The sequence below is a fragment of the Corythoichthys intestinalis genome, chromosome 2 (genome assembly GCF_030265065.1).
Source record: "Corythoichthys intestinalis isolate RoL2023-P3 chromosome 2, ASM3026506v1, whole genome shotgun sequence".
NCBI lineage: Eukaryota > Metazoa > Chordata > Actinopteri > Syngnathiformes > Syngnathidae > Corythoichthys > Corythoichthys intestinalis.
Genome location: NC_080396.1, coordinates 34,388,401 through 34,411,187, shown reverse-complemented (window position 1 = coordinate 34,411,187; position 22,787 = coordinate 34,388,401). Strand labels below are relative to the sequence as shown.

The window sequence follows — 22,787 nt, the reverse complement described above, 5'->3', positions numbered from 1 at the left end:
TGGCGAGGACATTTTTCTGTATCATTCAATCAAAAAATAAGTTGCTTCAAAAAAAAAAAAAAATACAGATTTTCAAAAAGTAAAATCACTTCAATCAAAAAAAAAAAACTAACAAAAAAAATTCAATCATAGAAGAAAGTTTTTGAATGTGAAAAAATATTTGAGATTGAAAAAATTGTATTTCATTGAAAAAGTTTTCTTTGATTGAAGAATCAATCCCCTTTTGTGTTTGGGCCATGTTATGATTAGGACATTTGTGTCTAAATAATTCAATCCCCCCAAAAGTTTCTTCAATCAAAAAAAAAAAAAAAAAAAAAAAAAAAAATCTACAATCAAAAAAAAAAGAAAAATTCAATAATTTTTAAAAATATTTTTTTTCTCTAATACATATATATATATATATTAAATCATATGCAAAGCAAATGACTGTCTAGGGTGCCCGAAGAATAATTTCGACCCATTATAAAAATATTTTTGATCATTTCATTCATTTTTGTTGCAGTTTTATTGCTTTACAACTTTTATATATACTGTATATATAGTATAGGAAAGTCAATACATGCACTGAGACTTTTCGGCCACCGGGGGGCCTGGCCCCCCCTTAAAATCCGCTTATGGGGACAGGTTACAAGTGATAAATAAATGACAGGTTGCTCTGGAAAGTCTGGAAGTGTTTCATAAAGTCTCATACTGGCATCTGGAAAATAACGTACTAGAAGAAATTATTCCATGTCATTATTACAATCCATAACAGAGGTGTTACACCCATAACATTTAATTGAAAATTCTAATGAAATTTCCACATAACTGATAATTGTGCATGAATAGTTATCTTTTAGCCATATGATTAAGGGAATAAAGGTGTCTTTTCTATTTTCGTATGAGGATTCCAAGGGTTTTGCTTTGAAAACATGCAACTTCCTTCACAGAACACAGCATTATTATTTTCTGGGGATCGATGGGGTGTCATTTGTGATAGTAATATATATTTTTTTAAATAAATAAATAAAGCAAAAGATTTAAGAGGTACACATGGAAGTAGTTCAATTGACATTATTGGAAACAAGTCCCGCCTGGGACAAATGTCATCAATTCTGCCTTTTCCTGCTAGAAAACACACCGGAACATGACTTTGTTTCTTTTTTTCCTGAACACCGAATGCACACTCGGCATGTACTATTTCAGTATGTCTCCACATGTGTGAAAAATGTCAACTGCTAACTTGGAATTATAATCTAATGTGACAAAACACAATCTGCTACTTTTCTAAAGCTTTGAAGTAAACATGATTATACCACTAGATAAAGTTAAACAGGCATATTATCTACAATTTGTTTTTGCTTTTGTATTTTTTGGATTAAGTGGGGGAGGGCAAAATGCCATTTCAGATAATGATCCCTCATTCAAAACATTTCTAGAGTGATTTTAGTTTTTAATCTAGCAGCAGATGCCTACACAGCCGTTACGTTTTATTTTGGACATAAAAATAGCAACAACAGCAGCATATGCTGGTTATGCTGGTGAGCTCCTATCCCTATTTCATTGCTGTTTTCTTTTGTTTTTTTTGTGTTTTTTATAGCAGGGTAGCACAGAATGGCATCTAAACAAATCATTGCTATCGAATCAATGTGGCTTGCATTCAGAATGAACTGGCGTGATGGAAAAGTAATGATCAGAAAGGGCAACGGAGCACTGGTTGACTTTGGTGGGGTTGGAGGAGATATTAGGGCAGGAATTAAGAGCATCCTCCCTCAGTAAATCCCCTCCAGCTGGCCCCACTGGCACAAATTCCACACCACATTAGCCGCCTCAAATTTGGCTGCGGTCACTCACCTCGCCTGTTCAACTGCCCCCTCTGTACTCTCAAAAAAATGAAACATGGTATTTATTCAAGGATCTTATTTCAAGTGGTTTCACACAACTGTTTTAAGTAACTATTAAGTTCTGTAGATAAATGAAAAATAAATGATTCAAGTAAGACATAGTAAACTACTTGAACAAGTTAAGCACTTCCTGATCAAACCTTTTACACTCAAAATGTGTAACCACACTCAAAAAAATGAAATAGAATTTATGCAAGAACCTTATTTCAAGTGGTTACACACAACTGCTTTAAGTAACTTTTAAGTTATTTCGGTAAATGAAAAATGCGAAATGATTTAAGTAAGACGTAATAAACTACTTGAACAAGTTAAGCAATTCCTGTTCAAACCTTTTACATGTAAAATGTTCAACCACCTTTTTTTCCCTTACAATGCTAGTGTTAATTTTAAATATTCATTGTGATGTTAATATATTCTGGATGAGTGGGGGACCCAAGTGCAGAACATGGGCCTAACTGGCAAGTGTAGCCTACTGTTGCGCTCGTGAGAGGTAACAGAGGGATGTTGCATCCCTTAAAGTGCCTATGACAGAAAAAAGCATGTTTATTCAAATTTCCTCCGTGTCATGCCACGTCGCTTCCTGTTTTATTTTGAAGGCTTCGCCCTCTTCATAGTCGCGTACTTGCCCTTCTTCTTGTCATCTAATCACCTGTTGTTTCCATCTGTTCCCCATTACCTTGTGTGTATATAATGCCCTAGTTTCCCTTGCCTTGTGCAGAAGTGTCTTTCTACTCAGGCTAGTCATGTCAGCCTCTCATCATAGCTTTCATAGTAATCCTGCATATTATCTTCCATTTGGAGCACTTTGCGTTGGTACATTTTGATCATAGTAATCCTGATTTTTTCCTTATTTTGGAGCGTTTTTCATTTTTACCTTTCCTCCCTTTTGGAGTGCTTTGTGTTTGAACATTTTGATCCTAGTCATCCTGACTCATTCCTCCATTGGAGCGCTTTTTGTTTGTACTTTTTCTCATTCCCACATGTCAGCGGAAGAACCTTAGTTTTCATTAATAAACTTTACTGCTTGTACTCCGCATCTGAGTCTCATTAATAAACTTTACTGCTTGTACTCCGCATCTGAGTCCGTCTCGTCACCACAGCCTGACAACGCTTTATTTTATGCTCGTAAATGAAATGGACCGCTTGGATGTGCATGTAAGCGGTTGTTTTATTTATTCTATTTTTTGAATCCCGCACCATGAAAACGAATAAGTTCCTGTTTTGAGGAGGAATGCGAATGTGACGTCACCTGTGTCAGCAACTCACAATACAGCAATGCTTTATAGAATGCAGATGGATTGCGGATTCAGCTGATTTTGCGGATTAATTTTTCTATTTTTCGCATAACGCAGGCCCAATGTGCTGCAGGGTTTTGTTTCAAAACCCCCACCCCTAGATTGGCCAAAACAAGTCTGACAACTGTGGGACCATTGGACTTACGAGGTAGTGTTTTGTATTATGTCAAATACTTGGATCATGGCCCACGTTTTAATACGGAGGTGGCTTGCATTTTGCGGCTGATCATGCTCCTTGTCCACCGAGAATGCCACTCGGCCGACGACCGGGGCTTGTCGCACACCACCCTCGGTCATCTTTGCTTGCCCGCAGGAAGAGCGCTATACTCGGCTTATTGCCCTCTTCGTGTGCCCCGTGTTCTGTCAAATTTTGCACCCTATCAGAAATTGTAACTTTGTGTTAAAAATAGCCGCGAATACAGCGATTACAAAGGAAACACTACAAACTTTCTTTAAAGGAATATTTACTTACGTTTGATCATGGAAGGACATGTAGAAAAGTTCATCCTGCCATGTTAGCTGCACATAACAACTGCACGCCGTTCTCTCACAGTTTACGTCATCGGCGCAGTGTCGTTAAGCATTAATTTACGCCATATTCGTGTTGAACATGTATACTTACGATGTTACTCGTTTTTTTTAGCATAACATTGAGAGTCCAACTGAATGTAAAAGAGGTCTTATTCATAGCAACAACAGCTTTGGGAGCAAATATAATAAGGGTGAAAAACTTTCCACAACACTGGCAATAGAGCACTATCCTCGGGTTGGGCTCGGGCAGCTACACGCTCCTCCGACATCGGCCGGTTTGTCTGGCGGTCATTCTCCAGTTGCTGTCCCGGCAAACAAGCTCTCCTGCCCGCAGCAAGGGAACGACGAGCTGCCACTTGCTCGCCGCCGGGGGGGTTGCTGATCGGCGAATACAATCGACAACCCTGCCGCCGTGTGATATGATCCGGGGTAGTTTTGTGGGATTTTTTTGGTTCAAAAGGCAAGAATAAGACGTGGAAACGCTGCTCGGTTTGGGTTGTTGGCTAGCTGTCACGCCTCCTGGTTTGTTTACGCTCTCCGAAGCCGGGACAGGAAATGACAAAAGCCGGACTAACTTAATTTAGCATAAAATATCGTTCGAGAGGTGCAAGAAGTCGACAGTTGACCATTATGGAGTAATTTTGCCATGTCGTACTGAATAAATGCATTTTTAATATTTTATATTCCATTTCGCTCAAAACTGTTATTTGTCTTGTCTTTTATCCTATCATAGGCACTTTAAGTAAACACAGAAGTCAGGCTCACTTTTTAAAGACAACACTACTTACAGTCGTGGTGTGACTTCACCCACAAGTCTTTGCGCTTGCTTTGTTTTCTGACACATGCACTTAAACTGGGTGTAGCTGATTAAGTCTGCTGTAGTACATTTAACTCTGACAGGGGTGTCTATGTTCAACTCACTTAATTAACACCACACCAAGAGCGATCTTAACACTGCTACTGTTAAAACAACACCCAAATCAAAATCAACTCAAAAAAAAAAAAATTACACCAAAAATTCAACTCCACAGATTTTGTTGTGTACGGCAACCTCAAAGGGACAAAAGTCATACAATTTGTTCAATCACGTTACATACTCTATTTATTAAGCAATGCTTTTTCATGTTTTAATTGACACTCTTACATGATAAATACAACAATGGGTTCAGTAATTTGTAAACACAAAGCTATTATGTGTATACAATAAAAAACACCTATTTAAAATTTACTTTGATTTAATCACGTTACATATACAAGTATATTAAGCGATGCTTTTCATAAGTGTTTTAATTGACTTCCTTACATGATAAATACAACAATGGATTCAGTAATGTGTAAAAGCACAACACTAATGTGTATATACATTGAAAAACACCTATTATAAGTTGAATTAGTGCATGTGCATTTTTCTTTATTATTATTTTTTTTCGTACCCTGAGAATTGCCACTGCCACTGTCGTTTTTTTTTTTTGTTTTTTTTTTTTTTTGTGTGTATACCCTGAGAATTGCTACTGCAGCTGTCGTCTCAACAAGCTGCTTCACTTTCTTTTTCGCATAGTCGTCAAGAGGCTTGGAAACCAAATCATTTCGGCTCAAAAATGCTTTGCTTGACAACCCGCAAATCAGGAATGGGAGATTGACAAAATCACTGGCTTATTGGCAAAAATGGAGAATATTCAAGACACAGTTTTGCAATATACAGTACAGCAGTACAGCAATATACTCACTAAACACAATTTGCTGGTAGTCGTGCTCAAAATGTCGACCTCTGAATTATCTGCATAGTCATTAGTATTTTATGCAAAATTTTCAAAGAAATACAATTCTGTTTTTTGTTGTTGTTTTTTAAATAACATACATTTCATCCCCGTAAAGGCAAAATGGTGTACACACAAGTGAGAAAACTGATAAAAAATGTACAGGTTAAGACTTCCATAAAGTGAAACATATTGTGGTCGTCGTGATGATATTTTCAGAGGTTGAAGTGAGAATATGCCTGCAGATTTACACACAAATACACTGTGCCTCGGTAATGCTCTGATTCATGGAGAGAAGCAGGAAGGTTATATAAAATTTTGTATTAAACATGACATATGGTTCATATTGGAATGAAAGTGTCTTTTCCATAAGCCCTAGCTCATGGTAAAAGTCTATACAGTATGCATTGTATGGCAGGTGGCCTACAATATCTGCCCACTCATCTTTAACAATATATCCTGATTTCCTAGGAAACAAATCCTCTACCGTCATCCTCCGGCCAGGGAAATCAAAGCCCTGCACTTAAGTGTCTTCTACAACAGATACAAGGTCACTGTGGGATCATTTTATATACTTTTGGGTTTTGTTTTAAATCTCACAAGTATACATTGACGCTGTCAGTCATGCCTCGATAAACCCCATGTATAGAAAAATACATACAGATGGAGGAGTAATAAGGGAACTCTGGAAAGCAAAAAATTATTAACATTGATGACAATAAAATTCTATTTGATGTTCAGCGGTATGAAAAAGTATCTGAATCTTTTGGAATTTCTCACATTTCTGCATAAAATCACCATCAAATGTGATGTGATCTTTGTCAAAATCACACAGACGTAAAAAAAGTGTCTGCTTTAACTAAAACCACCTAAAAATTTATAGGTTTTCATATTTTAATGAGGATAGCATGCACACACGTGAATCCACACGTGAATTTGGTTCGTTCTGACTGATGGTTTCCAACTGACACAAAGAAATCCTTCTATCGTGTAAATAAAATGTGAACCACTGAAGAACAGCGTCAGTAAGCCCTACCCACTGTTCCAATCTGCTGAGTAGTATGTTGTGATCAACTGTGTCAAATCCCGCGCTGAGATCCAATCGTAGCAGAACAAATGATTTGCCTGCATCGGTACTCCAACGAATATCATTTAGGACTTTGATAAGCACGGTCTCGGTGCTGTGTTGTGGCCGAAATCCAGACCGAAATGAGTTAAAAAGATTGTTTTACATTATAAAAACCTGGATCTGAAGCAAAATGTTTTTAAAAGCTTAATTTGTTAGGATTTGCCGAATAGGGTAGTCAAATTTTTTTATTGTTTTACTGTCAAACGATTAACATTTTTAATCGAGTTAATCACAGCTTAAAAATTAATTAATCATAATTAACTGCAATTCAAACGATCTCTAAAATATGCCATATTTTTCTGTAAATTATTGTTGGAATGGAAAGATAAGGCATAAGACGGATATATACATTCAACATACTGTACATAAGTACTACTGGTGTCAACAATAATCGATGCGGCGATGCATCCCGATGCGGGCCATGGACGATGCGATTCGATGCGGGCAACAAGCCGAATCGATTCAGCACATATTAAAATATATAAGTCCGTTCAAAAATCTTCTGGTGATGCAATGGATTTGGTTTCTCCATTTGTATTATTATTCTCATGTTTACCTGTAGAGGGAGCCACTGTACAAGCAATGCAGGGGGGACGAGGAACCCAAATCGGCTTCCTCACGGGAGTAACGTCACAGACATGCGCAATTGCGCAGTGGCAATCGAGAAAGCAGAGAGATAAGACATAACAACAATGGCTGAAGCGGAGAAAGAGGGAGCGCGAAAGATTATTGACGCACCAAAGACATTGAAAGCAGGCATATGGAGACATTTTGGCTTCTATGAGGTTGGTGGGAAACTTGACCAAACTTATGCTGTGTGTAAAAAATGAAAGGCTGCTACTATGTGTAAAGAAAAAAAAAAAGAAAGCCCTGGTCTCATTCAAAGCACTAATTAAATGTTGTGATGTTTTTATTATTTTTTTTATATATATATTACTATTTTCATTTGACTACAACCAGGAATGACACAAGAGCCTATAAAAAGTTGTTTAATGTCTGACCGCTTGTGTTGCCTCATGATTCACGAAAAATATGCTTGGCTTTAGCATTTTAATGCATCCCAGGCTTTAATGCATTGTGATGCATTGCCGAATCGAACCGAATCGAATCGTGGCCCTCTGAATCGAATCAAATCGAATCGTGGCCCTCCGAATCGTAATCGAATCGAATCGTGAGGGCAGTGCCGATGCACACCTCTAATAAGTACTGTATTTGTTTATTCTAACAAAAAATCCACAAGATAGCATTAACATTATTAACATTCTTTCAGTTAAAGGGTTCCACGGATAGAAAGACTTAGATAAATGGTAAATAAATGGTAGTAGTTATAGAGTTATAGAGTTATAGAAATTTTATATTAAAACCCTTCTTAATGTTTTCGTTTTTATAAAATTTGTAAAATTTTCAATCAAAAAATAAACCAGTTGTTGACGTTGCCAAGCGGTGACGTCACATAGGCTCCCTGTCGTTCTTCCACAGTGTCTTTAACTACGTCAGGTAGTGATTGAAATACACCACAAGGTGTCAATGGCGAGTTTTAAATTACTTAGAAATCAAGCCAATGAGTGTGTTTTGTCCCTCGACTGACGCCGTAGTTGCCCTGTTTACTTGTCCATCAATTGTACTTCACCGTCATTTGAGTGCTGGCTTCACAACATACGACACCCCTCATAGTTTGTATATTGTGACAAAATATTGCTATCCAGTGTATTTGTCGAGCTAAACGACAGCTAAACGAAATGTTTGATTAGTTTGTCCAAAGTCTGAGCCTCATCAATACAGATTGAAGCGCTTTTGTTAAGGCCCCTGCTCCCTGAGCCCTGCTCCTCCCCCTCCTTTTGTGTGTGGGTGCGTGAGTCCTGATTGTAGGATTGGACAGATAGGTGAGCCTGGGACCAGGTGCAGTCAGCCATCGTTAACAGCCTACTTAGGTCAGTCCGTGGCTTCACCTCATCACCAGATCAACAACTCCACTCCAAGAGTTTGTGACACTAGCCATTAATAATTCCAGAAATCTGTATTGTCTTGCTATAGCTCATTTTACCCTTGTTCACAGAACCTGCATTACTCGCCTGCCTTCACAGCTCACCTGCTTAGACACCAACTGCTCGCTAGACTATTTGGACAAAGACTGCCTCCACATACTGCAATAAACAATTGTTACCACTGCCACCTTGCCTTCCTTCTCTGCGCTTGGCTCCCCCGCTCACCCAGAAACCTAACAGCTTCTCATTTGTGAACATTAATTGTTTTTTGAGGGATAGGAATATTATTTTTGCTGTGCTTTCTCTAAATGATACTTATGTTTGTTTTGAAGGAGTTGCCGAAGCTTATACCAATAAACAGCGCGGTCCAATGTACGCCTGTGTCAACTCATCTTTCTCTGACTCTTAGCTCTCAATGAGCAAAAAACGGCGTCACTGTAATCTGTTTGAGGCAATGCATGAGGAGGTCATTTCGCGCATGCGTTAAATGCGTCAAATGTTTTAACGTGATTACCCTTTAATGCCAGCAATATAAAGCAATTATCAGAGAATTCCAAAATTTGAAAAATAAGGTCCTAATGACACCTTTTTTTCAAATTTGTGAAAAGTCAAAATGAATATGTGTAATAAGCGCTCAGATATCTATAACCCTTGCTAAATCCTTGTTAGGTCCGCGAATACGGAAATAAGGTTGGACCAAGCAGCAGACAACAAGCGGGGATGGCGTACAAGGGTTTATTAATCATAAATGAAAAAACAACACGCGAATGTGGAAAGGTAGAACAAACAAAAAGGGTCCATGACAGTAGGTCGACGGGGCTCAATAATACAAGGGTTTCTTAAGCACTAACGAAAAACAACACGCGATTGCGGAAAGGCAGAAAAAACAAAAAGGGTCCGTGACAGTAGGTCGACGGGGCTCAAATAATGCAAACTCGAGGGTAACTAAGACAATAGGCAGAGAGCCGGCAAAATACAAATACTCAAATACCTGCACAAGGTACAGATTCAACGGAGGGCAGCACACAAACAAAATCCTATGCAGGGAATACGCAAAAGTAGCGAGGCTATAGTGCGAGAATGCAATGGCGATCAGCAAGCAATATCTCGGCAGCTTTCTTCGGGATCAGCAGTGCTTAAATGCTGTGTTGATTAGCCTGCATTGAGTGCAGGTGCGACGTCAGGAACGCCCCCCACAATGAGCTCTGTAACAAAACATAATCTAACCAGCAGCAGAACGTAACAATCCTGTTTGGTTTTTTTTTTCATGAAACGTGCAAATGCATGTGTTGACTTGCATCCATCTTTTTTTTTTTCAAAAAGAAATCTGAATTAGTCTCAAAATCATGAAATTGTAGGTGTATCAAATGTGATACATTTGGCAATATGGGGTTAATTTTAAAAATTAATTACTGTCCGTTAACGCGATAAATTTGACAGCACTCATTTTTATCATGATCACTTAACACCTTATACAGTGAAATTCATAGCAGCGTTAAATTTTGAGGTACGACTTTATTTGACACCGCCATCATAAGAACGTAATAATTATGACAAGACACTGTCATGAGCATTAATGAATGCTCATGACAGTGTCATCCAGCAAATTGTTTCAACTATTGAATGGATTTAAAAGATGCGGACTGGACATAAATGGAGTTAGTGACAAAATTTGCCAGATGACATTTAATGACATCTGTCATAAGTATTCATTAACGCTGGGAACAGTGTCATGTCATAATTATGACAGTCGTATGACAGTCTTACGACACCGGTGTCAACTAAACTGTAACTAATTTTGATACGGAATTTTTTTTCCAGCATGGCATGGCTTCCATACAGTAGAAAACAACTCTCACACTTGATCCTTTTTTTCTAGTAGGAAATTATGCTTCAATTGACATTTGTCAGGCAACAACAGGGAAACAAACAAGCTCAACTGTCTGACAAAAATAACACATAAATGTTTGTCGGCTGCGTCACCCTTCAATGAGTTCCTGCTATGTGTGCTTGATGATTGACATCTTGTGCTCCATAGCTGGATATCAGGTGGATTTGGATTCAGGAATCGGGGGCACGCTTGTCACTTTGCAACTAAATTTGGTCAGTCGACAGGAGACGCACACAGCAGATGCTCTGCTCCGACCGACCTTGACACATAGACAAGCCAGCCCAAGGAAGTTGACGACCCCAGGCAAATGCTTTGTGTGTGTTTGAAGACAAGAAAGGAGTGTGAAGCTGAGTGACATTTTATGGGATTTTAGCAATCAGGAGTGTCTGCAGTTGCCAGAGGCTGTTTCATCACAACCACCGGCCCGCAGGAGAAACACACTCACAGTTGAGGAGCACCGGGTGAGATGTACAACTAAAGGGAATCTCGTGGCCCTGATGGCACCTCAGCTGACTGCAATCTTCAGCAAAAAAAAAAACACCAAGCCAGGTCTTTGTTAGTCATTGTCCCAAACCCAAAGAAGAACACTTGTCACACTTCCACCCATAATCACTAATACTAAGCATTTTTAATCAGAACTTGTGAGGCTCACTGTGACTTAACCCAGAAAAAAAAACAAAGTTGTGATTCATTGAAAACTAGGTAGTAATCCTGGACCATTGGTCATTGAAGATCCGTGAAAAAAAAGTTTAAATGCCTTCAACCAGTGGATACAGTGTGTGGTTAGCTAGTTGGGACGTGCAGGTTGTTCTAAGTCAGAATTTTTTATTTTTTGGACAGTTGTTATTTAAGTAGATTTTTTGACGTACCGGCATTATAATATTATTAAAACATTCCAGTACTATTTCAGAGGCAATCGGGTTTTTTTTTTTGTTAACTCATTAGCTGCCGATAACGGCGAGACATCCCATTCATTTTGACTGGCACTCGAATATGGCCATTTTCTAAAATAAATAAATATATTAGAGGTGCACGATAATTATCAGTCCGATAATCATTGGTCCGATATTAGGAATTAGGACGTCATCCCAATAAATCCGATATCATTATTAATTGCTCCGATAATATATAATATTTTGGCACGGTGTCGGTGGATTGGAATGTGTGCGTTTCTTTCCACTCCTGTTTTGCCAGTATGCAAAGTTTTGTTACTGTTCTAGAGGCCGTATTTTTCCATCACTAAGTGCTAAACTTTACTATGGCAATTAGCAAATGTTTGCATTTTACAGTGTTATGTTGACAAGGTCTTGAGAGGCCTTGTGGTTATTGATAGCTTTGCTGTCCTATAATTGCCAGGTTAAGAAAGTTGTTTCATGGACCAAGACCACAAAAGTCTTCCTCTCCTGTTGCACCAAATGTTTTATCTGCTGACAAAGCACAATATCCAAATCCACCACTACTATTTTTGACCTATAGGTGTTCAAAAAAGGTGAATATACATTTAAAAATTATATATATATAATTATCAGTTATCGTATTGGTATCGGCCTTGAGGAACAGGAAGTTATCGATATCGGTATCTGTTTTTAAAAAATGGATATCGTGCACCCCTAAAATATATATATTAGATTTATGATTTTTTTTATTGAAAAAGAGTCCATTATTTTGTGACACCAGATTACAACATCACTTTTTTGGTGATGAAACTATTTTTTTACTAGTTTCTTCTCAAATTACCTTAATAATAATAACATTAGTCTCAGCCAGATGTCATTCACTCTTTGACTGCCATTAACCTTGATAGACGTCCAATCCATTCTGACTCTCCCTGTCAATTGGTGTTTTCAAAATATATGGCGGAAAACACTTAGGTGACTTGAAGTTCCGCTCTGAGACCCCCAATTTGGCCAACTTTCAAAATTGTCCGATATGCATAAGTGATACATCATTGGAAAGCTTAAAATCTCAATTTTCTGGGGGAAGAAATTTTTTGAACAGGACGGCATTTAAAAAAAATTTTTTTTTTTTAAACAGCAAAACCCTATCTGGAGGTGAGAGCACGCGAGAGCAGAATTACAGACGCCATGACTTTAGAGAGATATTATCGCGTACTTACCTTGTTTAAATCCAAAAACTCCATGTAGCATGTATCACTGAGCGTCAAGACACAGCTGTGAATGGCCACAGCTGGATTTTTGGGGGGATTTTATGGGTGAAACTGTTAGGGCCTCCGTCCCTCCTTCCTGAGCCCTGCCTCAGGTGAGGGGAGTTTTGCCTGATTACAGGTCGAACGTCAGACGGGTGGAGCGGCCAGCTGTAAGCAATCGTCATCAGCCAGCTTAAAAGCCCAGCGGACGCACCACCACGTCGCCCGAACAACTTGTCTGTTTTCCACGTCAGTTGATTCTCGCATCCCTAGTGTATCTATTGGCTTTGACCTCCGGCTCACGATATCTTTTGTTTCCAGGACCTGATCAGCGCGCCCCTCGTCGGATACTTCTGTCAACCCCAGCCTGTCAAACCCCCAGCTGACAGCTACACACGTGGCAGCCACAGTGTTCTCCACGTCCATTCCGCCTCCTGCCTCGCTTGAAGCTCAAGACCCAAATAAACGAGAATTATCCCTCTCATCGTGTTTGTCTCGTTGCCTGCGTTGGGATCCCCCCACCGGTTCCGCGATCCCTAACAGAAACATGGTAATATAACAAGGGTCGCGATGCAGAAAACGCAGACATCAAGGAGTGGTCCAGATTTTCTTTTTCATATATTTACCCTTTTAAACGTTTATTTTTAATATTTCTTTGTTTGGATCGATCATCTAAAATATCGGAGAAAATACAGTAACAAAAAAAATGCAGTTAAGCGATTGTAATGAGATAGATATACGTGACTTTTTTACAGATGCCATTTTTTTCATTTTGACATAATTTGTTTAAAAGTTTAAAATATGTGAGTGAATAATTTTCTAAAGTCGTTTTTTTTTTTTCTAAACGAAATATGAGACATCATTTAATGATTCTAAGCTAAAAACGACATTTTGAATAATAAATATAATTAATTACCTTCGTTTTATGGCTGGTTTGAAACAAAAGCGGTTGCGTGACGTCTGTAAACGGGGGGTTTCAGGGTAAAACTGACTAGTTAAAAATAGTTCGGGCTTAATGCGCCATGATTCTGCGATGGCAGCATATAGATATATTGTTCTATCAAACATAACAGTTGTTTTGGCTTAAAATACCACAGTTTTTTTTAAAGAGGAGTGCAAGAGCAGAAACTGCTTTTTCAGTCTTGCTGTGTTTTCCGCCATATATTTTTTTTTACCAGCAGCAACCACAACAAATAGTCTGTCAATACGATGCATAAACATATCCGTCAATGGCAGTGATTTAATAAAACAACAACAAAAACTCTAAAGACTCATCTTACAGCCAGCTGGCCAGTAACATATTTGAACTGAACTTGCTCCTTACAGGTGTCGGTGACCAGAATCAACAGACTAACACAACCAAACGATGTACCAAAAAGTTCACATTACTCCTTTTCATAGCGTACCTTACCGCATTCTGAGACATTTTATTCACAAGGAGCCTGTTTCTTTTATTGACTGACACCAGAAAGATTAGCTATCACCAGCTACAGTGTAGACAGAGAAGCTATACTTTCACAATAACCCAAATGTTAGTGCTTTGATAGGTGGCTCCAGCTTTCTGCTATTGAAGTGTCCCTTTGCTGGCAGAAACTTGAATGACACCACATCCTGAAAGAAATATTCAGTTGTACTACAACTAGCTTTATAGACCGGCACAGAGCCACAACAATACCAGCTATACTGTTTATTTTAGAGGTGATCGAAATGACATTGAAGGCTTGGTTTACTGGCAGAGTGGTTAAATGACATCGAATGCTTTGTTTACCACGGCAAAGCTTGAGTTTTTGCCATCTGGAAGCTGTATAGCAAGTAGGGGTGTGACAAAATATCGAAATGGTATCGATATGCTCCTGCCAAGAATCGAGATATCGTGTTAAATAGGTGTCAATGTCTAAAATAAAAATAAAAATGAACGAACAAGTTGCTACCAAAATCTTCCATCATAATAGTGTCTCAGTTAACTCTAAGGCTGCATTGACGGTGCTCGACGCCCAATCCATTTAGACTGGGAACGTTCGTTCATTCAAAACCAGAGCATTCAGTCATTCTGTCCGATTTTCAAGGCATTTACAGGTCACTTGCTGTTCATTTTAGGGCATATACAGGTCATTTTCTGTTGAGTTTGAGTCACTGCCTATTCATTTGGGTGATTCCCAGGTCACTTCCGGTTCTGTAACTCAAAATAAACAAGAAGTGACCCATAAAATACCGGAAAATCAACAAGAAGTAACTGAAAATCCTCAGGAAAACGACCTTAAATGACCCAAAATTACCTCATTGCCTGGCATTGGCTGCCACTACCGGCCATAGACGTTCAATCCGTTTGAAGTGGGAGGGATGGCAGCGAATCCCTCCCATTTCAAATGGATTGGACGTCTACAAGTGATAAACTCATTCCAATTCACAGCAGAAGCTTGTTTTTCTGTTTATTAGTTGTTTGTAGAACATCCTAGAATGATTTCCTAACCAATGTATCGATAATCGTTGTATCGCCATATCGTCGGACCATCGTTATCGTGAGCTTTGTATCGCAAATCATATCGTATCGTATCGTGAGGTACCAAGAGGTTCCCACTCCTAATAGCAAGTAGCGTGAAAAAAACCTAAAAAAAAACGACAAATATAACTTATTTTTAAAAGTGTTGCCAACTTGGCTATCTACAGTTGAAGGTGTCTGGTCTTGTGTTCTTTAAAGAAAAAACAAATGACTGTTGTTCAAAAAGATTCTCAGTTGGTTTGTTTTCCTTTCCTGACGCATATGCCTTGAATTCATCCATGCTAACAGAGCGATCCCCCATAGAGGCGTGGGCCAGCCCGACATGAAGGTCACTTGTAGATAGCGCGCTGGCACCACAGGCCATCTTGTTTGAAAGAATGAGTCGGGAGTTACACAATAGACAGCCGGCCATAATAATCCATCATGCTCCAGGGACAGTCATGCACAGTGCACTTTTTGTAGGAAGGGGAGGGGGGGTCCTCTAGTTTAAAACATCACATCCACACAAAGCACTTGCTTTCTGCTATGTCCTTCTATCCAGAAAGCTTAGCAAGACAGGATTACAACCAATTAGGCGCTTTCCATGGGGGATCATTTGTTGGCCCACAATGACCATTTAACATTTAATCAAGTGCGCATGTTGAAAGATGAGCAGTTCCAGACATTAAATTGCGATTATGTCAGATTAGAGACTCTGAGCACATAAAAACTTGTTAGCACTGCATGAGTCTCAGGCGATAACATCCAAAATTGATTCATTTAGCTCGACTACACCCAGGATTGGTCCCCAAACAATCGCAAAGGCTACAATATTGTAAAAATTTGACCTTTTCCAAATGTGTTGTCCTTGTGACCGCTGACAATTTTTTTTTGTTTGTTTTGTTAGTTCGCAAACTAGAATGGATCTTGTGGCAGGACTTTATAAAGGTGTTTGAGTTGTTTTGGTTTTCAATTCAATGGCTGTTGTGCGTGTGATGGCTGTAAGCAACACACGGCATGTCGATCACTTTTGGAATGTTGGCACAACAAGAGCAGTTTGGATGAATCCATGCATGATATTCATTCTTCATTAAAAGGACAAATCCATAAAAACAATATCAATCGTGAAACATTGCGCACCCAACAAATTGAAAGCCTAATCTTAATTTGTACTTAGATTACTAACTGCAGCGTTTAACACCACATAGGGAACAGAAAGCCCACAACACCTTGTGGGCAAACAGTAAGTGATCGCGCTTGGGATTGGTTATGGTCTAACCTGGCAGACAGAAACACAGGTGTAAACCTTGATGATTGGTAGTCCTACTTTTTGGGGTTCCACAAGGTTCGAATTTAGGACCACTGCTTTTTTTTTTGCGTTTTCTGCCCTACAGGACAATGTACATCTTTTCCTTTTATTGCTTTGTTGACCACATTCAGATTTATGCATTGGTTAAGAAGAAAGATGATTGTAACAACTTTTATTCTGATGTCTTTCTGCCTCAAAAAAAAAAAAAAAAATCCTTTATAAAATTATCTTTTTTTTTTTTTTTAAATGTTAAATGTTTGACACTCTGGTCCTCATTTCAAACTCTAACCATGAGTCAAAAATGCAGTGGCGCTGCAAGTGGGTTGTTGAGGGTGCTGTAGCACCCCCTCGTGTTGGGGAGCAAAAAAGTGTTTTTTATGATTTTTTTTTTTTTTTTAATGGGTGAGAGGGGTGGGTGGTAAAATAAATAAAACATTGAAACAATAGTGTATTTAATTTTGGGAATTAAATATGTATGTTGAAAACCTTTCTTTTTTTTATTTATTTATTTTTTAAATAACTTGGTAATGGATCACGTTGAATAATGCGCTATTTATGAAAAGGGGACATTAAACAGAGGCTTAATGGACCTTTTAGGATTGCATAATAATACACAGGTGCATTTATTTCCAATACAAAAACTCCAACACACACTGTCGGTGTAATAGGACGCTGTCTTTGTAGAAGCCTAGTAGTAGTACCTAAACTATCCACCATGCATGTGTAGTGCCATTGTGCACGCCTTTTATGGGGAAAACGAGCATGCATGATAAATTTAGACCGAAGGACTGTTTTTGGATGGGGAAAAAAACTAAAAAAGATCCTATGCACCCCCTGCTGTGGGTGACTTTTTTTCTGTCACGTCAGTGATACTCTTTTACACACAACTAACCATTTACCATTGTAATAAAAAAACGTAATTTCTGGACAATAAAGCGCACCAGATTATAAGCAGCACCGGCCAAATTTCCCAAAATTTTAGAAATAAATCCACATATATGCCATACCTAAATATACGCCGCAGGTGTCCATATCTTAACATTGGATATTTAAATAGATGCTACACAGAAATATTTGAGTAATCAAAATAATATTTATTAATAGGGTTGAGCATCATTTGAAATTGAACGATTCCGGTTCCGATTCCACATTTCGATTCCGGTTCCGAATGATTCTCGATTCCAATTCGTTTAAGAGGCAGGGTAAAAAATAAAAAAAAAATACAGGATCAAAAAAATTGCATAGTTTATATTAAAGTCTTAACTTCTCGATGATTTTTTAAATTAAATGAACTTCTTACAGTGCTAATTTTAATTTGTATATAAATATCAGTCTTTCAAATCAACACGCATCAACACGTATAAATGCTTCAAAACTAACTTTAAAAAACAGGTCACTACATTTTCAAAGATATATAATCCACTTTACCTGGCCTTCTAAACTTGAAGTGGATTAAATCCTCTTGAAAACGGTTAACAGCTAGCGCTACCCCTTATATGGCAACTTTGTTGTAGCATGCTGTGGCAATCGAGTCCTCTGAGTGCCAGTTGAAAAAAGTTAATCAACGCTAACATGGCGTTCTCTTGTCGTAGCAAATAGTGCCCATCCATTTAAAGTTGTTCTTTTCTAGCAGCATATAGCATCAGATGGAGCCATATTCAGCTATAAAATCCTGAGTTTTGAGTAAGTCTGACAAGCTACTGGCAAGCTTTATCGCTGCTAGTGTAGCAGCTGAGAGCTATGTCATGGCAAAATTTGGAAATCTATTCTAAAATATCTCTAATTGTCCATTTTTTGTTATTTATAAAAAGAAAATATGAAGCTCATTTGTTAAATTATTTTTTTTAAATCCATACATAAGCCACTTCCTTATAAAAGCCGCGGGGTAGAAATGCTGAGAAAAAAGTTGCGGCTTATAGTCCGCAAAATACGGTATATGTTTTTACTCATTCAAGTTAATAATACATCAATTAGCACATAATTAAGAATACACAATAACTCACCATACGCTCCTTGCCTTGGAGAAGGTCCTGTCCACCCTAAAAAAACATAAAAACAAAAATGCATATTATTTACCAGCTCATTGTCAATGGCACATAGAGTTAGAGGCTCACTTTAAATATAAATATGGGAGAAGTTTTTAATACAATTTTTAAGACACACTTTATTGAATACCTCACGGTTTACTTAGTGTGAAAGAAAGTGAACAGTTTTCAATTTCATGATCTATCCTTTGCACAGATAACCATGGTTTGACCCAAGGCCGGCCCAGGCCATTTTGGGGCCCTAAGCAAAATAATGCAAAGGGGCCCATATTTTTGGCCCACCTTTTCGTCACAGTGTACTGTAAAACCCATACATGCAATCCAACCCATATGTCCATATTTTGTATATTAATCAGATTTTGTTGCAGTGCATACTTCAAACTTCTCACCCCAAATGATTGTCAGTACTTACCAAACCTTTTTCTAAAAGAGGAAAGAAAGAAGTTAAGGAAGAACTTTTATTTTTTTAAGCTTGTAATCAAGTATCAAAAGTCAAATAAAGCAAACTGTAGTAAACAAAATAGAATATAAAGTAAACAATTGCCAGATTGGGGGCCCCTTAGTGATCAGGGGCCCTAAGCAGCTGCATAATCTGCGTATAGGCTGGGCCGGCCCTGGTTTGACCTGAGGTCGGAATGGAGGCCGTGCATGCAGTGGGCTGGGTTACACTGAAATAACTGCTGCCATCTGTTGAAGTGAGTTTTCACCACCGAGTATGTCAGGATTGCTGCTCCTTGTGTTTCTTTTAATGCACGTTGTAAACCAATGACAGTCGACAATTCACTGTGTCCTTACACCCACTTTTACTGCGTTTGAAAGCAGGGAGAGGTTGCTTTCAGACAATAGAGGGCGCTGTGCGCACGCATGATACAGCAGACTTGACTGTGCAAAATAAAAATTGAGAACAAGGGTGTGCAAACCTTTTTTGTTTAGGCTTCATGGGGCGCGCTTTGACATTCTTCATTTTTTTGTGTGTGTAAGTGCGAGACACTAAAATTATTTTCACTTTTCCCCAGAGGTCCAAGGTTTTTAGAACAACTGAAATCTTGGGGAAAGTCAAGTTCAAGTGGCTATTGCTTAAAATGATTAAATCGGAGATTAGCAATAATCTTGGCAGAGTTAAAGAATCTGGGAAAAACTCTCCAGAGGGACTTTGGCATGAAATAAGCAAACTACTGCTTTCATTTTTAGGTGACATGACTTCCAATTTAAAATTAGAAAATGTATTCAACAAGTTAACTCAATTCAATTTATTTGCTACCACTGAGAAACAGAAGTCAATTTTAACTGTGAGGTATGGCAGTGAATGGTCACTCAATATAAAATATACAGGGCATCTAGCACTGTCAGTGGCACTGAAACATGGTCATTCATTGGTGGCCATCCAAGTTCGAATGTATTCAACGTCTGTCACCTTTAGTGGCAGAGAATGATTTAATAATTACCACAGCAAATAGAGTGCTGTACTTAATTACAACTTAAACATAAGACAATGTAACAAAGTTATTTAAATACTAAACAAAATATAACAACAAGCAAGCATCATGTTATTGGACTATTCATTGATTCGCACCTAAGCTCGCTTACGCTGCAAACACATGGAACACGGAATGTTGAGTCTGTCAGAACTCACACGGCATTGCACAAATATTCCTCGTGTACAATTGCATTAACATTGTTTTGCTGCTGAGCCGGACGACAGGGATGCATGACTGCTTTCCACCATGCGGGTCAGCATGAGTTCACATGGAGTCATTCATACGAATGTTGGGTGGGACAAAAGCTTCTAAAAGAAAAGCTTTTCAGGATTTGCTTTTCAGTCAAAGAAGCATTTCAATTTTTCAGGTAGGTCCAAAATACCAAGCCCCAGACATGATATGGGGGGGGGGGGGGGGGTTGGCTGACAGCACCTAATTAAACAAAAAATATAATTAAGACTCAAGCACTCTTGAGAAATGTAATATAGTGTATTGAAAAACAAGAAGTATATCTCAGTAACATAATTGTAGTTACGTATTTTGTGCCTGTGTCATCCACTAGAGGGTGCCATGCTTTAAGAATCGCTGACTAGCATGTACCGCGAGTTAAATTTTTTAGATGCATAGCAATTCCAGCAGACACAAACACATACACACACCCACAGACACAAGACTTGATGTTTGCTTTGTTGCCAAGATACTTGGAGTGCCTGGAAGGGTTCCGTCGAGAATTTTCTCGAGGATAACATCAGAATCTCACTGCGCTGATTAACTTTCTTGGCATTCTTTTCAACTGAATGAGCCGGGGTGTGTCAACATTTCTGAATGATCCAATACAGGACATTTTCATTACAATGAGACTTGCTAAAAAACTCGACATACATAGGAACTGATGTTCAAACAATGGAAGGTACAACATACAAACTGTTATTATATTATTAAGTTATATGTTATTTATAGTGCTGTCAAATTTATCGTGTTAACGGGCGGTAATTAATTTTTTAGATTAATCATGTTAAAATATTTGACGCATTTAACGCATGCACGGAATGACCCACTCATGCATTGCCTCAAACAGATTACAATGACGCACTTGAAAGCTAAGAGGCAGAAAAAGGTGTCTTGTTTTGTGCTTTTTCTTAACAAATATATACCACACGCGACATGCTGGCACTTTGTTTCTTTATTAGCACATTCAGCTTCAACATTAATACAGCTTATGGCTCTCGGCAGGCCGTAACTCTTAACTCACTCCTGCATCATGTGCGTAAACAACATTGGCGCTGCGTGCACTTCTGGGTGCCTCGGATAATTCTATATCAGTATATTACAAAAGGCGAGTGGACACAGGCGTTCATTGGACCGCGCCGTTTATTGGCATAAGCTTTGGCAACTCCTTAACAACAAACATAAGTATCATTTAGTGAAAGCACAACAAAAATAATACCTCTCAAAAAAAAAAAATGTTCACAAAAAGAAAAGCGCTTCAATCTGTATTAATGAGGCCCGATTCTCACACAATTAAACAACAGTGCAAAGAGAACTGGCATTCCTAATCAAATAGCTATGCAAAATACACATAAAAACTTACTCAGACTTTGTCAAACTCTAATCAAACATTTCGTTTAGTTCAACAAATACACTGGATGGCAATATTTAGTCACAATATAAAAACTATCAGAGGTCTCGTACGTTGTGAAGCCAGTACTCAAATGACGTGAATTACAATGGATGGACCCGTAAACAGGGAACTACGGCATCAGTCGAGGGACAAAACACACTATTTGGCTTGATTTCTAAGTTAATTTAAAACTCGCCATTGACACCTTGTGGTGTATTTCAATAACTACCTTAAGACACAATGGAAGAACGGCAGGGAGCCCATGTGACGTCCCACTCGGTGACGTCAACAATGGCGAGCTACTAGTTTATTTTTTTTATTCAAAATTTTACAAATTTTGTTAAAACGAAAACATTAAGAGGGGTTTTAATAAAAAATTAGTATTACTTGTACTAACATTTATCTTTTAAGAACAACAACTCTTTCTATCCGTGGATCCCTTGAAAAGAAAGAATGTGAATGTTAATGTCATCTTGTGGATTTATTGTTATAATAAACAAATACAGTACTTAAGTACAGTATGTTGAATATATATATCCGTCTTGTGTCTTATCTTTCCATTCCAACAATAATTTACAGAAAAATATGGCATATTTTAGAGATGGTTTGAATTGCGATTCATTAAGATTAATTAATTTTTAAGCTGTGATTAACTCGATTAAAAATTTTAATCGTTTGACAGCCCTAGTTATTTATAATACAAAACTTCAATGTATGGTCAGAAAGCAACAACGTACCCCAGCTAGCTAAAGAGATAAATACTTTCAGCTGAATTTGAGTGGATCTACAGCCAGACGTTGAAACAGAAAAACAACAAAAAAAAGACACAAAAAAGATGCCCGTGACCCTTGTGAGGATGAGCAGTTCAGAAGATGAATAAATTAATGAATGAAAAAAGATATGGGTAGAAGACATTGTTTTGTTGACACACCTCTGCAACATGGCGTGGACATCGGGGACACTGCCTCTGGATTGGCAGACAGGGGTGGTGGGGGACTGGAGGGCGCGATCCAATTATAGGGGAATCACACTATTCAGCCTCCCTGGGAAAGTCTATTCAGGGGTACTGGAGAGGAGGGTCTGTCAGGAAGTCAAGTCTCGGATTCAGGAGGAGAAAGTGTTCGACCATAACATAGTGTGAAGTGGTCGGGGTGAGAATCAGCTCCTCCAAATCTGAGACCATGGTCCTCAGTCGGGTAAAGGTGGAATGCTCTCTCAGGGTCAGGGGTGAGTTCCTT

At 38.4% G+C, this 22,787-nt stretch overlaps 1 protein-coding gene across 8 annotated transcripts in view; it reads right to left on the bottom strand.

Moving 5' to 3' along the window:
* rap1gapa (RAP1 GTPase activating protein a) overlaps window positions 1-22,787 on the bottom strand; it is a 112,242-nt gene that overhangs the window by 57,006 nt on the left and 32,449 nt on the right. For all 8 annotated transcript variants that reach the window (XM_057858032.1, XM_057858036.1, XM_057857950.1 and 5 more), the window contains exon 2: window positions 18,409-18,444. Coding sequence is in view for 6 of the 8 variants with exons in the window: in XM_057857950.1 (XP_057713933.1) it covers window positions 18,409-18,444 (36 nt within the window). In the remaining 2 variants the exon portion in view is untranslated. The remainder of the gene's footprint in view (window positions 1-18,408; window positions 18,445-22,787) is intronic.